Consider the following 22,319-nt stretch of genomic DNA (forward strand, 5'->3'; position numbering starts at 1 on the left):
TGAGATGTCTCTCCGGATACACTACTGTTTTTAGTTTTCAAATCTGTATTATGAGTTTACCTGCTGCATTTCTTTTTTGACCCTTTTCTGTTGAAGATGGTGTGTTTCAGAAGACTCTTCAGCTTCCTCGGTTAGGCATTTCTCGCTCTGCTCTTTTTCTACCATCTTTTCAAGCATCTTCCCTACATTTTCAGCTTTCATCACACTGAGTACTTGTCTCTTTTTGGTTTCTTGTGCCTTCCTCTGTACTACTTCCAACAGCATTTGTTTCTACAACATGCAATCAGGAAAGCATCAGGCTTGGATTACTTTGCCCCAGCTCCCACACACACCTTTTTAGATTTCCCTGATGACCAGTCCTCAGACATCATGCCTGACTGAGCTGAATGAGGAAAGACCCAATCCCACATGGCATGGTACTGAAGATAATTAAATGTTGGTAGACAAATCTGAATTATCCTATGATCTTATGAAATGAACAGAGTCAGACCTAAACCCAAAATAAAATCTGGGTTATAGGAACAGCGAGGAACAACAAAGGAATAGTAAGGGGGAGTGGAAACAAAATGCTGTATTTACATCATTGCTTGTTAGAGAGAGAAGTCTCAGAACAACATTCATGTGTAGAACTCATTCAATTGCAAATAAACAAGAAGGCAGTTGCTTCCAATTTCCTCAGTCAGCTGTAATTTGCTTTCTGCAACCAGCCTCTGGTCTGCATGTGGAACTTGTTTTTAAAACAATGTATAAACAAGGAGGGGGTCGGAAATGAGCACAGCTTTCTCAGATATTGCTGTTTATATACGGTTTGTAGAGACAGCCATAACTATGGCTACATTTTAAATCTATACCACAATTGAATGCAATGGCATTACAAGCCACCCATATTAAGTCAAACCTGGGGTTGTGGAATGGTGTCTGCTATTTGTAAAGACCATCATCGCAATCTGTGCCAAGGAAAGAAATTAGGAAGAGAAAGAACGAGAAGCTGATATCAGAAACCAAAGAACAAAGCCACTGACAACAGCAAAAGCATCTGCTAGAAAGATGGTAGATGCAGTGGATCTTTTGGAAGTAAATAGACAGCTTGTCAGTGAAGAAAACCAATTTTGTTAGCCAAAGACAACTCCACTCTGGTGGAGCTAAAAGCAGTCACAGCCCAAAGATTTTTCCTTGGAAAGCTCCCTACGCCTTACTAAAGTTGGAGTTTCATAGACCAGTAAACTGAGAATGGAGCAATCGAACCATCAGATGTGGCTTTTTAATATCATATTTACCTTTATTACCCTTGCACTGGAATAAGCAAGTTGCTTTGCCTAAACCATGTTTCCCAGAAAGGCATCTGGTCTTGACTTGAAGATACTCAGTTAGACATATTGACATTTCCCCATTTAATAAAATTTTGAAAACATTGTTTCTAATTTCCCATTTTCAGCTTGTCTAGCCTCAACTTCTAGTCACCACCTCTTGTTACACCTTTCCCTAAGAACCCCTTAGTATCTGCTATTCTCCAAATAAAAATATCTGTAAGACTGTAATCAAGTCACTCTTCTTTCAGACAGGATAAACAGATTGAGCCTTTTAAGAGCCCTCTGCTAGCAAGCATTTCCTGCAGCCCTCAATTTTTGTAACTTCTCTTCACTCTCAGTTTTTTCATCTTTTATAAGTAGTACACTCTGGAACCAGTGTCAGTGTTTCATTGTGTTTTACATAGAGCTACAAACTCATTTTTAATATATCTACATTATTCTCCTTTTTATAAATGAAAAGATTGCAGCATCCATCCTTTCCAGTACCACACTACATGGCCAGTCATCTCTCTGTTACGATTCCTGTCCTGTCCAGGCATGCAGTCACCCTGTTCCGTACAAGTCCTGCTTTCTTCTCATGCTTCATCTTCTCAGGCACTGAAATATTTCTCAGATGGATAACCAAGCTACCGAGCTATTTGTATGATTCCGTATTCCTGCTCTGACCATATCGTTATTCACTAAATGTGCCTTATCAAATTCACTAACATTCCTCCCCAAATATGTCATTGGTAAATTTTATAATCTATAATTTTACATTTATTTCCAAGCCACTGACAGAAATGTTGAATACACTATAGTTCTGCTACCCACTCCTGTAGAAATCCATCAGAAACCGTCTTCATTTAATGAAAATAACACATTTTTGTATGTCAAAAAATCAAGCACTCAATCCATTTAGCATTTTATTGATATTGTGTAATACTAAAATTTAAAATGCAAACGTGTGCTACTAACCCAGGCATTACAAGGCCCTTCCAAATATGTATTACATCTCTAACATTATGTTTATCTATCCAACTCGTAATCTTATCAACAGAATGAAACGAGGTTGGTTTGACAAGACTTATTTTCCATACAGTAATGTTGCTTGGCATTAAGTATATTGCAAATGAAGGGTGTGCTTGACTTTGAGGAGTGGGCCATTTCAGCCTGTGTAGCCATGTGTAGAAGTGAAAGGCAGCTTGCTGTGGCAGTGATATATCCATGAAGGTGTTCAGATGAAAAAAAAAATTGTAATTAATTTGTTCTGGATATAATGACAACACGCCTGAATATTTCCTTGAAATTTAATGATTGGCTGGAAGAATAATAACCTCAAGACGTGTATTTTTTTTTTTTTAATCTGTGGAATAAAATATTAATTAGAGTCTTTTCCTCTACTAAAACATACATCCAGCACTGTTGATGGCATACATACATGTAGTACCTGTAGCTGTCATTTTGGTACATGATTCAAACTTTATTGAAGACGCTACAGTTTTTTCTCTAGTTCTCTCTACCTCCAATGGTGAAGACACTCAGAATACATATCCAGCTTCAGTAACTGTATTATGCAGTTAGTGAGTTTTTAATCCATTTGTCTCCTAGAATAACAATAGGCAAAATCCTCATTAAAGCAAGTGAGTTGGAGAGGAGAATTCAGCTTGTTGCACAGATGACTCAGGACCTGTTGAATTCACATACCTGTTCATGTAGCTGTTTCTTTAGCTTGTCACTGTCTGCTTGAGATTTTGCAAGAGCTTTCCTTACAGACAGGAGCTGCCCCTGTCACAAAGCCACCTCTTGTTCTGCCATCATCTTAGCATTCAGACACTCTTTTTTGTTTTGAAGAGCTTCCTGTGAACAGAAAGACCATAACAGAAACAATGATGAGAGCAATTATTTTCTCTTTTGTATAGCAGTGGGTTTCTTGAAAGGTAAATCTCTCAGAGATTTTCAGTAAAGTGAGATTTAATTGTTCCTATTTTCTAATAAAGGCTAGACCTTTTTTTAAGGCAAAGTGGGGAACAGGATGGACAAGAGGGGTCTTCTAAAGGGGAAAACATAAGCTAATTTTTTGTATGGGTACAACTGCACATCTTTAATAATATTCACATGTCAACAATTCATGTTCTTGTGTGCAATCAAGTATAGAGCAGTGCAGAACTTGGTCCTTCTTATGCATTAGAAAGACCTGTCCATCTATTTATTCCTTCATTATCTCTAAAGTAAAAATGTGTGTGATTAAGCTCGTTTTCCTTCTGGGCAGGGTCTTTTTGTTCATTTTAAACACAAACATAAATGTGTACGTATATACATGTTACTATGTCAGGCACAGATTTAGCAGCCCTCTCTCCTTTCCCAGCCATTTAAACTGGAAAAAGCAAGGTCCAGGATCCTCTGCACTTGGAGTAAAGGACAGTGAAATATAAGTTCTTAGATCTTCAGGGTCATTCCAAAGTCAGACACAAGAAAGCTCTGTCTTAGCAATAATTTTCGTTTCTAATTTTAAAAAAGACAAATTTTCCCATTTTTCTCAGTTTCAGACTTTACTTTTAAATCCTGTGAAGATAGCTCTTATTTCTTATTTAAATCCACAAATTTGACAATAATTTGATCCATCTTTGACTGATCTGTTTAATAAAATATTCTGATTTAGCATCTCCCTGATATAACTGAACTAAACGTAGGCACATCCAGTTTTATTTGGGTTTAAAATTAACAAGCACACAAAAATAATTTTGTTTTCACTCTTTTTGAGTTAACAAATATGATCCATTCAGCCTTTCCTTTGCTTGACATGTGCAGCTAATTAACCTATGTAACAATCAATAACCTATTTGTTCCATTCTAATCAGCCTCATTTAAAGCAGGGAGGCACTTTTCTTTCCATCCATCTTCACTTTGGTTTAATTTAGTCATTTTTGCGCTTCATCTTGTATTTCTGTAATTAAATTTATAAACCGCATGCTGTGTTCTGCTTTGTTTAAGCAGATGCCAATTAAAAAAAAAAAAAAAAAAAAGGCAAAAAAAAAGCACAACAAAAACCTCAGCCACCTCCCAAACCAACAATCTAGTTCATTTGCACTTCAGGTCTGCCTGTGTACCTTTTCATAAATTTTGGTCAGTTGTGAAACAGTTGATTTTGATACAATGCTATAATTAGTCTTCTGATTCAACAACAGAAGTAAGAATACTATGAACTATTCACTTCAAGCAAACATCAGGGATTTGTTTCATGCTCTTTATGTGAAGACCATCATTATACCCATAATATACAGGGGGGGAAAGTTTATAATTTTTACCTAAAATCTGCAGCTACCATGAGCTCCTATAGGCTCACTGAATAACAGTGAGCTTGTCCAATCTGACCATTAGTTTTGCAGAAAATGAGACACTAATAACAGATTAAATGATAGGGAAAAATCACCTTCTCAGCATCTCTAAGCTTTGCAGAGAGCTGTGCCTTCTGAGCGGTTTCCTTCCAGCAGTTCAGAGCCTTTAGCTTACACACCAGCTTGCTTAGCCTGATATTTTCATCCCGCAAGAGCTGCAGCTGTTCCTGCTAAAGAAGATGTTGGTAAGAGTAGACCCACAAATACTACTTTCTCCAAGGAATAAATTTGTGGTTTGGACATAAATAGAATTGTAAAAGCATGCAACTATTTGTATTTCATTTTAGTTTTCAAATGCTCAAACTTTGCAGCTTGAAACAGTGCAGCCTTTGGCAATAAATTTCTATTACTGTGTCTCCAGGGAAACAGGAAATGTGAATCTTGCCCAGAAACTGGGAAAAAAATGGAAAAAAAAAATCCAAAACCGCAAGCAGGTAAACCCCTCCAAACTGAAGCACTGTTAATGGTGATAAACACTATTATGCCAAATGGGGATTCTGGTTCATGTATTCAGAAACCTGGTTCACCCTAATTAAAATGTCCTTAATAAGAACAAAATTAGTGGAATCATGAAAAGTGTAGTCATCAGGTTTTCTTTTTCTTTGTTCAAAAGAGCAGACTTCCTCCTGAAAACTATTACAGAGGACTGCTGGAGGTCCTGGCCCTTCTGGCAGAGGTGTCTCTGCACAGTTCTACCATTCAGTGTCAACACACTTCTTACTTTTTGTGTCCCATATGAATTTTCTCTGCAGCCGGGCTTTAGCCTTCCTAATTTCATCACTATGGGTCTGAACTCTGATACTCTACCTTTGTTGCCTGTCCATGTTTTCACTACTTGCAATCTTTCTTTTTGTATTTTAGGCCATTAAGAAGCTCCTTGTTAAGGCAAGCAAGGCCAAATTTCTGCTAAACTCCCTGGTCTTGCATAACAGGGTAGTTGATTTTGAAATCCCTTTAAGTTTTCTTTAAAAATCAACCAGCTTTCCTCGGCACTTTTCCCCTCTTAGCAGTTTCCCAGGGATTCTGCTTAGCAAATTACAGTCTACTCTCCTCAAGTCCCAAGTCCTAGCTCTGCAGCATAATTTTGCAACCTTTCTCCTGATCCTGAAATCATTTCATAGTCACTTCAGCCTCAGATGACGCTCACCACCCGTTTTTCCTTGTTTGTGAGCAGCAGAAGTAGAGATTTACCATGGTTGGATCCTCTAGCATTTACTTTTAGGATATTATCACCAATTCTGTCTTCTCCTTTCAGTAGATTTCCAGATGGATAAAACCTCCATGAACACCAAACCTCAAATCAGACACACTTTTCTTAGCCTTCTATAGGCAGGCCCATCCAATTTATTTTCTTGACGGGGCAGTGTGTGACAGATTTCCCACCACAGTCATTAATCATCACTAACGTTCCTCCTTCCTCTGACCTTGACTCATAGGCGTTCAGTAGTATGACTCTACATTTATATGCAAGCTCTGCAGGGAATGAACTCCTTACACAGAGTGCAGTTTTCACTCCTCTTCTTCCCTGTTGTTCCTTCTTAAACACCCTGTAGCTACCCATCACCATAGTGTGCATCAGCCCACCAAGTTCCCATGACGCTGCTCAAACCACAGCCCTCTGGCTACACACGAGCTCCCCACTCTCCTCGTTCCTTGCCTCTGCACACTGTCCTTTCCAAGCAGGGACATGCTAGTCTCCTTGCAGCCTTCTCACACATGGACCTCTTCCATTTCCACTGGTTCCTCATTTATTTCTGGGTGTCCCTGTCCCCCAGGTTCATTGGGGGTGTTGAAAGCCCTTCTCACTCTGTTGGCATTACAGTTATATCCTGCTTTGCAAGCTCCTCTGCTTGAGAGATCTGCAGGCATATTTGCTTTAGACAAAAGTATGTAACCATTATCTGTTTGATCTCATTTGTATTCCCTGACTGACTACCATAATTTCAGTACAAACCGAACTTTGCTGAGGAGGAATATGTTTGACTATTAAAAGGACTGATTTGGAAATTGTAGCTTTATAACTCCCAGAACATAGGTTTTGGGGACACTTTTTCAAAACACAAAGCTGAATATATTTTTGATTCTAAGTAACCCCAAGAGGAAGAAAGGATTCTGTCCCCATTGTTTTATGTGACCAGCTTACATGACAAGAAGATAAAATTCCCATCAATACTTTTATCAGGGTCACTGAAACATCACATTCTCTTTCCCACACCCAAAAATATACAGTGACAACACATGACAATGCTGACACATGATTGAATGTGAGTTCACATTTATACTTCTTCAGATCCAAGTTCAATCTCTCTGATTGTTCACCTGTGTAGAAAGCATGGTGCTAGTTTCACTCAGAACAGAATGAAAGCAGAGGTCCTAATTTAGAACTAAATTCAGTTCAAATACATGTAGTTATTCAGGGTCTAAAGGCTGGGTTTGGCACAAAATTTCTGCACTTGAAGCATAAACACACAGGCAAAGATGATTGATTCATGAGAGCCTGACAAATGAGTAGCCATTAACAGAGTCTGCAAATGGACCGCCTCCATGCTCTTCACCCAACTGATGTCCCAGATAGAATGCAATAACTTAAGCCATCTTCATCAAGTTTAACCAGGATATTATCCTTGTGTTCGTTTACTGACACACATATGTATTTCCTTACTTTAGACAAATGTTCTTTCAAGTCACCATTATTTTTAGTGGAGCCAAGCTTTTTCTTCAGATCAATCATATTGTCAACGCCTTCTCTTCTCACTTCACCGATGATTTCAAACACTCCTTGCTCAATGCTAAGGCGATAGACATCCAACTTTCCCTGCAATTACAAACAGAACTCAAAAGAGATGAGGTGTGCACATATGGGAAAGCAACATTCAGAAGATTTCATGAGTCTCTCAACTACAACCAGATGGTCTTTCTTCATAATTATTTTCCTAGAATCAATGTATCAGGAAGACAGAGCAATATTCTTCTTGCATCCAGGCACTACAAGAAGTGGAATTTCAATTGTATCATTTGCAGGCAACCTATTGGCAATCCCAGGATGTATGTATTTAATGAAAGTAGCAGCACCATGGTGAAAAAAATAAGCTCTCTGGTGAAAACTGGACTCACTCTCAGGATTGCAAAAGAAATAACAATATTCCTTAAGTAACTATTGCCCTGGCCACAGACATTGATGGGCTTGTGGGCCATCAATCAAAACCCTGGGGATCTGATGCAGGTAGTTGCTCTATATGTGACATGGTCACAGTCAGGTCAGTTTTTACAGGCTAGAATGGGGAATTTTATTTTTGTAAATAATGACATATGTCACCCCAAAGAAATCAGTGGACGACTTGGAAACAAAGGCATTGTTAGAGTGAGAAGTACAATTATGCAGTGGACATAAAACTTCCAAGAAAAATAATGCAGAATATTACAAACTGAAATATTATATACAAAAAGTTCACTCCACTGTAACTAAAAAGATCTTCCATCACTCTCTCTAATGTGGTACCTGTTCCATTGAGAATACGCCTCCTCTCTTGGAAAAGGTACCCAATTTTTCTACCAGACATTTTTACAGGATGCTTCTAGCAGCAGGAGATAAATGATTCACCCATTCATCCACCTGGAACTCTGCAGCAATTTATTTCTTTGAGTGCTATACTTGTTGGCAAATTATACAGCAGCACAAAAAAGACCAATCAAGTACCCCCTCTTATTCTGTACCTACTTTTAGATGGACACAAGTCACAAAGAGGTTCCGCACTAACGATTCATATTCATCCCGTACTTCTTTTCTAGTCTTCTCTTTGAGACCAAGATTTTCTTCCTCTAAGTCAGCGAGCTGGGCTCTGAGAGCAGTTATCTCCATAATCATCCCATGGCACAGCCCCACAATCTATCACAGCAGAGAAAGTGAATGAGCAAAGCTAGGGATGAGCAAACACCATTGCCTAGGAGCAAACGATCCAGAGCTTTGAATATGTTCCATGATATCTAATAAAGTAGAGGAAGACTATCTGCCTAACAGAGTGGCCTGATGAAAATAGCCCATTGATGATATGGAATAATCTATTTTATACATCTCTGTTGGTTTTAGAAATATTTCTTCCCTGGAAACAGTAGGAAGAATTGTGGCAGTTCACAAATTATATTTGAAGGGGGCAAATGCATAAGTTTCATACATAATCTTAAAATGTGCATTTCTGGCCATCAGGAAAGAAAGATCTCCTTGCTAATAAGTATGAGAACTGACAGAAAGAAAAGTGTGCAGAGGACAGAGCAGCGGAAAGACTGGGGAGCAGGATTAGGGAATCTGATTTTAGGAGAAGATCCTGTGCATGGCTCTGCTATGTCTGTGACCCTGGCCTCCCATAGCATAATCCCCCTTGTCTCCAGAGAGAAAGTCAGAAGAATTGTGACCAGGCTTCATTCAGTAAGCTGTGAGGTAATACATTTATCAAAGCAAATATGCAGTCTGCTGATAAGGTTGTACATACAGACCATTTCATATATGATAAAAGCAATTATGTGCTCTATTTGTTGATATTTAACAATTAGCATACCCTCAGAAAAGGCACACAGGTTAGCACAAATAGGAAGGTACATGACAGAACTCAAAAATATTTAAATGACAGAATTTAAATTTCACATAGGTACGTCATTGCTAGGTATAAATATTCAGTCATTTTCATACCACTGAACAGCATTCGCAACCAGATGAACACAATGGAGGAAAGATAAAAATCATTCTTAGCATATTATGTTATTCAGATAAGAAGTGGGCACAACTGCAGACTGCAGGCGCAGCCAACAGTACAGTCTGCTTTCAAGGTTGCCTGGCACCTCCGCATGCCAGATCTAAGTAGCAAATGCTAATAACTTCACTGGATTCTCACTGAAATTTTCTGTGCCATTTTTTTTTTTTGTCTTACAGCAAACATTACTTCTGAAAATGAATGTTGGGGAAAAATACATGTAATTTAGCCCTGCTGAAAAATTCAGTGATCTTTACTCAGAGCAGCACTAGTTTTTCTCTGGCTTGGCTGTCTTGTAAAATCAGCAAAAAGTTGGACAAGTACTAAGATTTTGTTGGAGAAAAAAACCAAACCAAACCAAACCAAACCAAAACAAACAACCCACGTGGTTCATGTACGTTCCTTAGAGACTTCTTAGTTTTTAAACTATCTGCCATGCCTTTTTGGCTGACCATTTGGTGGTTTCTAACACCTCCCCTGAGCAACTGAGCCTTCACTTCAGACTTGCAGTAGCCTCTGTTAATTGCTTTAGGCTAGTGAGAAGTGGAACTGGGAGCAGGAGTTCTCTTCTGGGGCTGAAGCAGAGCCCGGAGACAGTAGGCAGCTGGCCACGCTGGGGCACTTCCTTCAAGTACAAGACAGATGAGACAGGGATTTGGTGGTGATGGGCCAGCAAAGTGGAGGCGGGAAGAGACTCCACTGCCCACAGGCTCCAGGAAAGTCCTACTGACTCCTCCTCTATCTGTCTACCCAGCTGAAACCTCACATGTGTTTCTCATTTTCTCTCTCATTCCAGCCTTCCCAAACATATGGACAGGACAGTGAAATCAGGGAAGAAGGGTGGTTGCTGACAAGACACTGTACAGAAAAGGATAGAGGGGCAAAAAAATGGAAAAAGCCTGAGAAGGTGGGACAAAAAACTGGTAAGAAGCTCAGAGAAGAACTGAAATCTTGTAGTCAGTGATGAGAAAAGGAGCCCAGGAATAAAATCCAATTCTAACACTGCTGAGCAAACGTCCCTGAAACCCAAGCAGTCTTCTCCCTAGTGTAGTTGTCTGTAGAAGCTGACATGCCTCTAGCAGTGGAGTTTGTGTAGATTACATGGCTATCACATGATTGCATAAGATAGCATTTCTGATTTATTGGCTGGGTTTACTTCTTTAAAAAATTCCACCCACACATAGAAGCTATCCTAAAAAACACAGCTGAAGCTGTAAAGTCAAGTACTCAGAACTTAAGAGGAGTTGGTTGTGCAGCCATGATGTAGCATACCCGGTACCTGCACTGCAGTAGGGCCTATGTGCCTGACCCACTTGTATTTTCTATCTCAGTCAATGCACAGGATTGAATTGCTCTGGGAAAATGCCTTGTGAAGGAAGAGACCATCAATAGAAGTTTGAGCTAGAAGGTTACCAATATATCATCCTCTGTGAACATGGACCACAGAGCAGCAGGCCATTACCTTTGCCTTCAGGTTATTTTTGTTTTACAAGTCCTTCTGGCATGACTTCTGACATTGACCACAGAAACAGCAGCCCCAGAGCCCCTCTACCTTTCTTCTGGAAGGCTGTCACCATGTGTCTGCACGGTGGGACTCTGTCCCGGGTAAGACCACTAGGTGCTACCAATTGTCAGACCTCCATCACCAACCTGCGGCAGAGCTGTATCGCTTCGGTTGCCACCTTCTGCCACTGTGTGCAGCTCCTGAAGCAAAGCACAAAGAGGCACCGTGACTATGCCTGTGTAGTCCAGCTCCACTGCAATAACTTCCCAGGCTGACAGCTTGACTTTATTTTTTACTTAGCAACTGCCTCCCACCCAGAGAAACCACCTTCCCCTGTTCTTGAAGAGTAGAATCAATACTCCAAGCATACTTGTTCTTTTTGGTAAAGTAAACGATGCTGCTGCTGGAGAATATTTTCATAAAACATGGAGTAGGTCTCAAAGTTGCTGCGCTCTCTGGCCATGATGTCACAGCCCAGTATGGTGAGACACTGTTGTAAATGGCTTTTTTTAAAAGTAACCTAGGAAAACAAAATAAGAAACCTTGAGGGTGGCCTGACTCACAAGGGCCGCTATATACAGCATACATCAAAATGAAACATGGTCACCTTATTGTAAATAAAATGCTTGTGCAATATCAAAATTAAGCAAAAATAAAATTATTCAATGTAAATGTTTTTGCCCGAGCTACAATTTCACTGAACTAATAGAAAACAGATTTGTCCATTTTTTGACTGGTTCTAGCTGCAACTATATAATGTAATTTTTTTCCATCTGAAGCTAAAAGAGAATTTTCAGTAGAGAAATTAAATCACCAGCTCAGAAACTACCTGGATTGCAGTTGGGACCCAATATCCCTTCTCTCAAAAAAACATGATTTGTGGTTTTTTATCCAGAAGTGGTCATATTTTCATAAATATTTGCTTTATCTTTCACTGAAAAAAAACCCTAAAACTGCTTCCTAACATTATGCTGGACCCCTGGTTTAGCAATGACTCAGGGAGAAGAGTTCCCACTACTGAATCCGTGAATAAAGTCCTGTAATCCTGCATTGCAGTGGCATATAAACCTCCAGCCCTAACTCATCTTCACATTATTACAGTCCTGAGAGCTGAAATAAACCTGTCAGAAGGCAGCAGGGCAACATGCAAGCAAGTTTTCTGCCAATGCTGCCATTATAAACCAACACTATCTGAATCTAAACTCATAAGCTTAAAAAATGTGTTTCTCTTTCAGGTCACTGACTGACAAGAGCTTTAATAAATAAGGCTGTAAACATGATTTAGCTCTTGCTTGGATAGAAATGCAGAGTATGTACCTCTGTATCTGACTCTTGGTAGTTTTCCATCAGCCTTTGAACAAATGTTTCAACTATCTGTGGTCGTACAACTGAGAAATTTTCTTGCATTACCCTGTGTTTCCAGAGCTCTGCAGGAACAGAAGGAGGGAAAAACAAAAAACACAAAACAACAACAACAACAAAAAAACACGGAATAAAACCACACATCAGTAGGTATCACTGTCACAAATTATTGATCCTTCAGTAATCCCTGGGATTTGACACTGGGTATGCTTTATGGCTTAGGGTTTCTCAGCTTTCCTAAAATGTTTGCAGCAAAAAGTAAATGTCATTGCAAACAGATTGCAAAGCCTGTGTTGAGCAGCAATACCAAATTCATTCTGGTGCCTAAGCCAAAATGCAATTTCATTACAGACCAGTTCTGTCAATAATGGCCTGGCCCACAATCATGTATTGGAGTTTACTGTAAGTATTGAGTAAAGAAGATGGGTTTTGTGTGAAATTTAAGATTTCTGTGTACTAATTATTGCTGCCTACAACCACAATCAGTGGCAGTAGGGGACTTTTTTCTTCGCTTTTATTTCCACTTTTTTCTGTATTTTACTATTTGTACCTGTGAATACCCCCCATGCAGTAATTGTACCAAATAAACACCTAGCATACTAAAAAGTCTGGCATTTAAATTGCACTGCTAGGCCTAAAATATTAACACTCCAACACAGTGGAGTAGAGAATTAATGCCTGCAAACTCCAGAAGAATTAGTGTTCAGACTTGTTTGCACAATTGTCTTTGCAATGATTATGGCTAAACTTTCACTTGATAAAGAAAAAGTGAACTCTTAGATTGAGGGAATCTGAATCTGTTGAACAAACAGAATAAACAGGTCCATGCAGAAAGGTGTATGGTATCTAGCTACATAAGTCTTCATGGCTTCCTGCTAGAAGTATTTCTGCAACTTCTCACAATGGGCTTTCCAAAATTTTTCACAGTGGGCTCTCTCCTTCCCCGCAGTTCAGCTGGTGCTTGGCCTCCAAATAGGCTCAAGGGAAAGTGAGGAGCTGAGAGCAAACATGCTTTCCTGTTCACGCTCAGGACTTTGCTGCCTTTATGTGCCAAGGCTACTTTTCCCACTGAAAACTGGGGCTCCTGTATTTCCCAGGACGGGTATTTTAATTCTCCTTACCAGTGGGGAGACTGCTCTCTTGTCTGGCTCTTTCAGGTGTCACTAGAGTCATCTCCTGGTTAATTTTCTTCTGCACAATATGGATCATGTGGATTTCTAGGCTTTCCAGATGCTTCTGAAGATAGAATCAGGTTTAATACTTAGTTTGTATGAAATCATTTATAAAGCAACTTGCCAACTATCAAAAACCAGCAGAATAAAGCAAAGCAATTTTCTTCTTTCCATTCTTTTCTAAAATACAGTAGTTTCGGTTACAGTATCAAGGTCAATATTTGGCAGTGACTGTGTGCCAAGTGCTGTGTCACGAATACCCCAGACTGAGGCAGGTTCCCTGTTGCCTTGGGCTGTCCCAGGACCCACACCCAGCTCCACGTAGCAGAGGTGCCATGGCAGAGCCTCTGGGGTCACCCACATCTGCCAAACTTCCCCCCACGACAGCATCCAGGGCCCCCTCTGGACTGTGGTGCACTTATCAGAAATTGTGGACAAACACAATGCTGTGTTGTCCTCCGTAATGCCTCCCTAATAATCATCCCCTTACCTGGTACACTTTCATTTTGATTTCTGGTGCTCCTCTGGGGAGGAGTACATGCTGAGTGCTTGTAACGGGCTCTCCAAACTCCTCCTTTGTGCGCATTTGTCTGACTATGGCTTTCATGGCTGGGTACAGGATATCTGTGCTAGAATCACCAAGACATGGGTTTTTCACATATTCTCTTTCAAAATCAGTGTGTTTGCATTTACTTACCTTGGACCTTACTTTCCTTTTTTTTCCCCTGTTCCTAACCCACACAAAATATGATTAAGACTTAGCTCACTGCATTAGCCCCACTCAACCTACAAGCAGGGCAGAACATCTCTTTTCCACCCATCCTGCCTTATTACATCGTTCACTAACTTCTCCAAGTTTAACAATACAAGCCTAAAACCAAGGGGAAGGAACAAGGGGTCAACCAGCTAAAGCAGGGAAATCTGGTCACAGATAAGAATTCGTCTATCACCATAGTTCAAATAGACTAAGAAAATCCTTCCTCCTCCTCCCCCCTGCTCTCCTTCACATCTGATCATAAGTTTGCTAAGTGCTTCTGAGTGCTAAGTGCCAAGGCAGACCCGCACTTTGCTCTTAGAAGCAGAGGAGCCATTAGCAAGGCATATATAACTCATTACATTTTATTGTTTTACTCATGCTGCTTTTTAAACCCTTGATGGCATGACACAAAGGTTAGCACAGAGCTGAGAGACAGAAGTATGGAGCTAATCTGTGGAAGGGAATGGGTGGGGACTCAGAGGAGGGAAACGCAGTGGGATTTTTTGGGTAGACAGCCTGCTATGAAAGAGCTGAGAGCGCCGTTGCAGGTGCCGCTACAGAGTCTCCTCCTGCTCAAAGGTCCGTGTAAGCAAAGCCAGGGACAGGGAGCTCGCCCCTCCTCGCAGGAGGGGGCTAAACCAGACCTCAGGCATCACCAGAAGAAAGCTCTGGGTGTGGAGGGACTGGGAGACGCTGAGGTCAGGGATCTCCTGCCGCTGCCCAGCCCCCTGGTAGAAGCACAAGTTGTTGCTCACTCTGCGCAGAGAACTTGCGCCCCTGACTCTCAGCCCTCCTGCAACCCAGGCCTGCTCTGCCCGGAGCTGCTCCCTCCACAGAAGTTATAAATTAGTCAGAGGCAAAGACCGTGGGCCCCCAGCACTGGACTGTGCCTGCTCCGATCTGGTGGTAATGCACGGGAGGTAACACTGGGATTCATAAGGGGACAAATCTGATACTAGCTCTTTACACACACACGAATTTTCTGTGATGGATTCAGATTTGTCAGTCTAAAATGCCTTGGCCTTATAGGGCCAGGCCCACTGAGCATTTCTTCCTCCATGCTCCGTTGCATGACAACGGTGTTTTCCAGTGCCTTCATGCATGAATTTCACTCTTACTGTGTCATCTTGCTCTTTCACTTCCTTTCTTGTGGTTTCCGGGGACAAGGCTTTTTAAAAAACCATGTTCCGTTTTCTGCATTCAGAAGGGCCTCTCTGATGGAAATCTTCCAATTTTCTATTCTTGACTGCTCAAAGCTGAGCCAAGTAGGAGGGTTAGGAAGAATTCTGCTACAATTCATCTAATAGGCTTCCAAAATTTCCATTTATGCAAGTATTATAGTTAGCATTGTTTATGGAGCCTGAAATACAGAGGCGGGTCACACGGCTGAGAAGAATGTACTTGGGAAATATCATCAGCAGTCTGAATAGACATTGAAAGAGGAGAAAAGAACAACTGTACTGAAACAAAAGGTAGCCATCAAGCCTTTAGAGAAAAGTGAAGATACAAGGTTAATTATAAGCAAAAATAAAGGTAGAAATAATAAAAAACAAAGGCAAGTGAAAGAGAGGGACAGAAGGAGAATAGAGGAAGAAGGCAGAGACTTTTCTCATTTTTCATCTTTTCAGTTACCCTGGAATATTCTTGCATCCAAGGTCACTTACCCATATTGCTCACAAAACTCTTTGTAGAGAGGAACTGTATTGATATCTTCAGTCCTCAGCTTGAGCCGGCCCCATTCTGCCTTTAATATTTCTAGTTGCTTCCATAGTATCAGAAAAGATCTCAGCAAGTTGAGTGATATGACTGGATCATGATGCCTTAGCAGAAGTTTGCATGTCTTTTTGCTGTTCTGCAACCAGTTAGCACTTGAGTCAGCGGTTTCTGCCAAACCCTGCTGGAAGTCACAGGGAAATGTTTTGCTTCAAAATGCTATGACAAGCTTTTCATGTGATTTTCTTTGCTTAATAGCATCTCATGAAATATACAGTGGGACAAGACATGAGACTGGTTGTTGTACAATCAGAACCTGTGACAAGGCCTTACACCAGTGTCCTTCAGATCACGGTACAGGATAACAAAACAGTCTACTTTTTGATTGCAGTGAGTACTCACATACAGCAGAGATGGGGATAAAGTTGCACAGAAGGTAAATCCTTTGTTTTATTGCTGCTTTCCTTAAGTGAATCTCTTTAATGGCATCACTCCCTGCTTGGTCTGTATTAAAGTACTGTTACAGAAATCAAACTCATAGGTCAGATCTTGCAGGAAGCAAACCTTAAAATAACTATATTTGTTTTTTCCCTTCATTTTACCTTACAAATGGATCAGTGTATCTGTTTTCCATCACGAACAACTTGAATCTTTCCCCATTCCTTGAACCAAATCTTTGTGTAGTTTCTGGCAGGCTTTAGGTGCCCCCAGCAACCATTCCTTACATACACATCCACAATGCAAGTACTGGGGGAAGTACAGATGGAAAGTACATTGCCTCTCCTTTACTTCATTTGGTTTTAGATAGTGGCCAGGCTGTTCCTTTCCCCTTTGCAATGAGTAGCTCTTGATAAAGAAAGAGCTGGACCTTCAGTGGGGTGTGGGGAGAAGTCAGGACAGTCTCCATTTTCTGCAGAAGTCTGGCTACACCAACGGGCCCTCAAGGGACATCTATCACTAGGGCTTCTCTCAAGAGCACTCAGGATTTATAGGAGACAACTTTGTTCTCTTTGCTTCTTACCAGATGGCCAGGAGTAGGTGAGGATATTACGGCATATCTCAGGTCTAGGTCGCTTATGTTCACAGAGATTTGATTGCAAAAACTAACAGGACTCCTACACAGAAGCTCTACAGTCCTAAACAAACTCAGTTGTGAGAGGTACCTGCTTGCTCTTAGCTGACAAGGCTTGACAGTCAGCGTGACCTTCCACAGCACAGCCATTGCTGTTCTGCAGTATATCCTCCATTAGAAATTGCATTGCCACCAGCTCCCCATGAGCAACTCTTCGGTCTGCATCACTTAGGCTGCAGAAGCACAGCTGGGGAGGAAGGGAGAATCTCTGAAGGTCTGCTGTGCAGAGCTTTACCAGTAATAGCAAATCTCAGATAACTGACAGCACAGGGGTTTTTGTGTCAGAAACACAAATGGATTTCAAGCTTTTAGCACCATGGTCCTAAAACACATGTGCCTGTGCATAAAAATTATTTGATTCTCTAGTTCTAGCACACTAGGAAAATGGTAAGTATAAGCTTATTGTCAATAGAAATGCTCTGCTCTGCTTGAAGAAAGATCAAATACGAAGTAAATGGTAAAATGAGCTTTTGGACAGAAAAGGGGGAGATGTTTTTTGTTCAGTTTTGCTCTTTAAAAAACAGACAGGAAATGAGATAGTATTTAGTTTGTTTTCCTCCTGCATCATAGATTCATCTTGTCTTTATGTCTTTGGACATAAGCACAAGGCTGCTGTCTCATCGTACCTGCATGTTGTAATTTATGTTAATTGTGTTGTTGATAGTGACTGGAAACAATCTTCCATCCATTAGGAATGTCCTCCAAGGGAAATGCATGAGTGTCTAAAAGAATAGCGATGACTGTTCATAAATAAGAACAACATTCAATTAGTTATGAGGGTCCCATCTAATCTGATCAGGAAAAGGCAACTAACAGGCCAAACTGCTATTTGGTATGTGATACACTCTGCTCTGGCTTTGAAAGTACACCACATATTAGAAAAGAGAGAAGCATTTATTATCACTCCTTGGGAAAGAAACAATAAAATTAATTCCAGAATACATTTCCTACCAAGATGCTGTGCTACTTCTGCCTCCACAGATTAGCTCCAATGTCCTTACCTACCTACTGTCAACCATCTACTGCTGGTCCTATCTGAGGCAGCAGGATATCTTATTCATCAAAGACATCACGATTTTGCATGCCAGTGCAAATTCTGTTTCACAGTTGTGCTAAGGAGGTCTTATGTGTCCCTGTCACCTAAACCAAGGCAGGGATGGCAGAAAGTTGTGTTCCTATAGCTCGTTGTTTGGGAAAGGCATTATTAAAGGTGAAACGATAGTATCTGATATTGGATAATTAGCAGAATGGCATTAAAATGGGGAAACACAACGTTAGAATGGTTATTTTAAACTACCTATTACCTTGAAACATGCTAATATCACCAGCAAGACTTACCTTTACTTTCTCTAAGATGACACCTTTTTTTCTTTTTGCCGGTGTCATTCAAGGTGCCTTTTGAGCAGACAAGTATGTAATTTGGCATTATGTAACACTGCATGATGCTATAGCTGAGAAAACCACTAGACCTAAATATCTTGCACACAATCATAACAGACATGTTGGCCAATCAAAACTGCTGCCAGGTGATGAGAAAGCTCAGAAGGGTAATTACCCCAAACTGAAATCTAGTAGGATCACCAACATCTATCATGCAGAATAATTCCATTTTGGTGGCATCAGTGGGATTACATTCCATCTCAAATTTTTATTATTCACTTCTGTAGAGAGTGTTTTGCAGAACTCCTACTGGTGAATCAAGTTAATAAGCTGTGATCACGGGTATTTTTTTAATCAGCTATTAGTGGTTAAGTTCTTTGTGCCATGGTAGGGAAGGAGTAAGAACACCAGCAAGAAGTGCAGAGGACTGTTCTCCAAGGAGCTCAGTGAAACAGAGCAGGAGTGCCTCTGAGGGTACACTTTACTCACCCTGCAGCTTTGAGGATCCAGAAGCTGTGGGAGCCTTAGCTGTGAAGCAAAGGCACTCTGAATCACAGAGTTACTCAATGGAGGCAGCGCGTGGTATATCCTGCCTCTAACACTCTAGTAGGCTGAAACATTCCCCGAGGACAAAAATGTCTCTCTGTGAAGGAAACAAAATGTTTGCATTAAAAAAGAAGTAAGATGACTTCAAAATTCTCCAAATGGTTGTCTACAAAAAAATTTCCTACACCTCACTGTGACCCCACATGGTAGTGACAGATATGAATAGCAGCAGATATGATGATTAAAACAAAGAGACACAAATGTTAACAATGTAAATGCATGTGTGAAAGCATGTGTGTCCCCTGCGTCTGACCAGGGACATTTACAGCAAAACATATGTCCAGGCTAACAGAGAGGGATGTTCAGGTAGCTAATAGATTGGATAATTATTCAGGAGTTCTACTGCCTCCTACTCCTGATATTAGGATAATTTCTTATACAAAGTGGGAGAGCCACTAAAGCTTTCCAGAGTTTTCAGAAGTGCTTGTGAAGCTTTGGAACCTAGGTTACAGGGCACCGGGAGTCCAGAGCTAGGTTTAACAGCAACGCTTCCCACTGATTTTCGTGAGACCTGGTCTCACCTAGCAAGTGCACCTGGCCTCACACAGCAAATGCTGGGCCATGCAGCCACACCAGAGCCCAGCTGAGCAGCAGGAGCTGCTAAACCGGCAGAGTCCTGCCCCAGCACAGCTGGATAGCACCTCAGGGACCCAGCCAGCTCCTCATGCTTGGATTGCACCGTGCTGTGCAATCGCACACATAAAGCTACCTTTTACTACACTCTATGCATCATGTAAATATATGACCCAATCAAGCAAATGACTTTGTCATTTCGTTGCAGCCTCTTTGTCACCCTCACTTCTCGTGGACTTCATTCCCATGCTTTTAAAACAAAGAGCCCCTACTGGACCAGTTCTTGCAATACAAGAAACAATCTAGACTGCAACTCCTCCTGTAGCTGCACATCCTCCTTTGAAAGGCAACGCTAAGACAAGGATCTTGTTCTTTCTGTTTTGTCAAACACACACAAGTGCTTTTAAAAATGACAAGGAGTTTGTATCAGTTTCAGGACTAACAAAGGAATTACAGGGACATAAAACAGCTTCTGAGATCAAACCTGGCAGAGAAATTTAAAAGAGATTAAACGTGATTTAGTGTCACGCTGTAAGCTCTGGTGTGGAGAAAATGTAAACTAATTGCACTGGCAATAAGGAACAAGAAAGATGAAGCATTTGATATACTGCCTTTCTTCTTACTTCCTGTTAACACACAACTCCTTATCTGAGGAAAATGCTTCTTCACCAACAGCCCTACAGTATTTTAGTCAGGAAAAACATAGAAATAAAAGTACAAGGTACTTTTATTTTCTTGCAAGTCTCCAGAAACATCTTTAGTCTCAAATATGTACAGTCACAGCTCTACTGGATAACACAAGAGCGGTCATAAAGGGTCAGAGCAAAGGTCCATCCAGCTCAGAGTCCTGTCTCCCACAATGACCAAAAGTAGATTTATGAGAAGATCACAAAAATCTCCAGAATAAGCATATGCTGATACTTCCCAGAGATATTTTCATGTCCTCCAAGAATTTGTCACTGGGGCATTTCCTCAGCCAGAGATGATTGCTCAATGTTTAATAGCCCTTGATAGATTTGTCTTCCATGACCTGTGCAGTTTCCTTCCGAGTCCTATGAACTTTCACCACCTGCCACTTCCCACAGCAAGAAATCCCACAGCCTAATTACAAGCCATGTGCAAGAACCACCTCTTTTTTCTGTTGTTCAGAGACAGATACCTGCTGTTCACCTGGGATGCACCTTACACTGGAGAAGACTGTGAGCAGACACTCCTTGTTTGTCCCCTGCATTTGATGGTTTTACAGAGCTGTCCCTCAGCTGTACTACTTGTTCCACCCAGAAACCTTTCATCATCCATGTGGTTCCTTCGGGAACCTTTCCAAGTTCTCTGTCCTCCCTCAGACAGGGACCAGAACTTCACAGGCTCATCAACACAGATCAATATAGTGGTGTAGTGGTGTCCTTATTTTTGGTCTCCTAGAAGGACTAGAAGGAATTAATTTGCTATTTCCTTCTTTTTTTTTTTCTTTTTTTTTTCTTTTTTTTTTTTCTTTTTTTTTTTTCTTTTTTTTTTCTGATCGCTACTGAGCTGAAATTTTGACAGAATTACCTGTCATAACTCTGAGATTTCATTACTACATGGTAATGGCCACGTCAGGCTGCCATTTTATACATGGAGATTGTATTTTTCCCCAGGTGCATCATTTTACCGACACACTGAACTCCATCTGCCGTTCTATTTTGCAGTCACTCTGTTTAGTAAGGTCCTTCTCCAGCCAGCCCTTGCCCTTGGTACCCTGGGTACCATGTGGGTATCATGTACACACAGAACCTCCTCAGCTTCAGTCCTTTCTCAGTGTCGTCCACGAGTGCCTGAACAGCACAGGAGAAAGTTCAAACTCCTATGGGAAGCCACTGGTAATCCCCCTTATCCACTACAAATGTTGCCCATTTACAGCCTTCTCCTTCCAAATGTGATCATCTTCTCACATATCCAGTGGTTGTTTAGACTCTTTAAGAGCCTCTATTGAGGCTATTAAAACTTTCAGGGAATCAAGGCAAACTGTGTCAACCCTTTATCCACGTTTGTTAACACCTTCAGAGAACCCCAATATGTTTGTAAGGCATGACTGTACTTTCCAAAAGCAGCACTGACTCTTCCCAAATAGACCATATTCATTAGTTTCTGCTAATTTGAACATGATAGATATCAGGTTTATCGACCTACAGTAAGCCAGACCACCCTTGCAGTCCTTTTTAAAACTGTCAACATATCAGCCACTTCCAGCCCTTGAGTATCAAGGCAGTATTAAGCAAGAAGCTACACACCATAGCTAGTAATTTGGCTTCTTTTAAAACAAATAATCCCTGAGTTCTTTCAGAATTCTTGAATGTTGTCTGATCTTGGCAACTTGTTCATCTTCATTTCTGTCTGCTTGTCCCATAACTTTCCTTGGCAACACTTCCACTTGAAGCAGCTCCTCTGATGCATCTCCCATAAAGGTTTCGGTATGAGAACCTCCTCAAACTCTTCCACAAGGCATGCAGAAACAAATCACTTTCCAAAATGTGTGCTATTGACTATCTTCAATGAACATCCCTGATCACCTACTGGCCCTTCAGATTTTCTGTCAGATTTCCCACTCCTAGTATATTTGAAACAAGATTTATTATTAGTCTTGATGCCTTCAGAAGAATTGCTCCTCAAAAACTTTGCTGGGCTGTCTTGAATCCTTTTATATTTATA

At 40.8% G+C, this 22,319-nt stretch overlaps 1 protein-coding gene across 1 annotated transcript; it reads right to left on the reverse strand.

Annotated features, from left to right (window-relative positions):
* Positions 1-2,367: 2,367 nt before the first annotated feature.
* LOC104366075 (coiled-coil domain-containing protein 162-like) lies at positions 2,368-18,997 on the reverse strand. The gene is made up of 11 exons (XM_042803329.1): positions 18,942-18,997; positions 15,892-16,124; positions 13,961-14,099; positions 13,420-13,534; positions 12,254-12,363; positions 11,307-11,456; positions 11,083-11,136; positions 8,406-8,573; positions 7,350-7,502; positions 4,723-4,854; positions 2,368-3,149 (listed from the first exon to the last, which is right to left on the reverse strand). Exons 3-11 carry the CDS (start codon positions 14,075-14,077, stop codon positions 3,081-3,083), a joined length of 1,068 nt encoding a protein of 355 aa, XP_042659263.1. The 5' UTR covers positions 14,078-14,099; positions 15,892-16,124; positions 18,942-18,997; the 3' UTR covers positions 2,368-3,080.
* Between the last annotated feature and the right edge of the window lie 3,322 nt (positions 18,998-22,319).

The sequence above is a fragment of the Tyto alba genome, unplaced genomic scaffold, assembly GCF_018691265.1.
Source record: "Tyto alba isolate M040663 unplaced genomic scaffold, T.alba_DEE_v4.0 Super-Scaffold_40, whole genome shotgun sequence".
Taxonomy (NCBI): domain Eukaryota; kingdom Metazoa; phylum Chordata; class Aves; order Strigiformes; family Tytonidae; genus Tyto; species Tyto alba.

Excerpts from the sequence above, each read along its gene's own strand:
- LOC104366075 (XM_042803329.1), bottom strand. The coding sequence starts at position 14,077 with ATGAAAGCCATAGTCAGACAAATGCGCACAAAGGAGGAGTTTGGAGAG. Across the intron at positions 11,457-12,253 it reads ACCAAGAGTCAGATACAGAG|GTTACTTTTAAAAAAAGCCA; the intron begins GTACATACTCTG and ends TTGTTTTCCTAG. Across the intron at positions 3,150-4,722 it reads AGCTTAGAGATGCTGAGAAG|GAAGCTCTTCAAAACAAAAA; the intron begins GTGATTTTTCCC and ends TTCTGTTCACAG.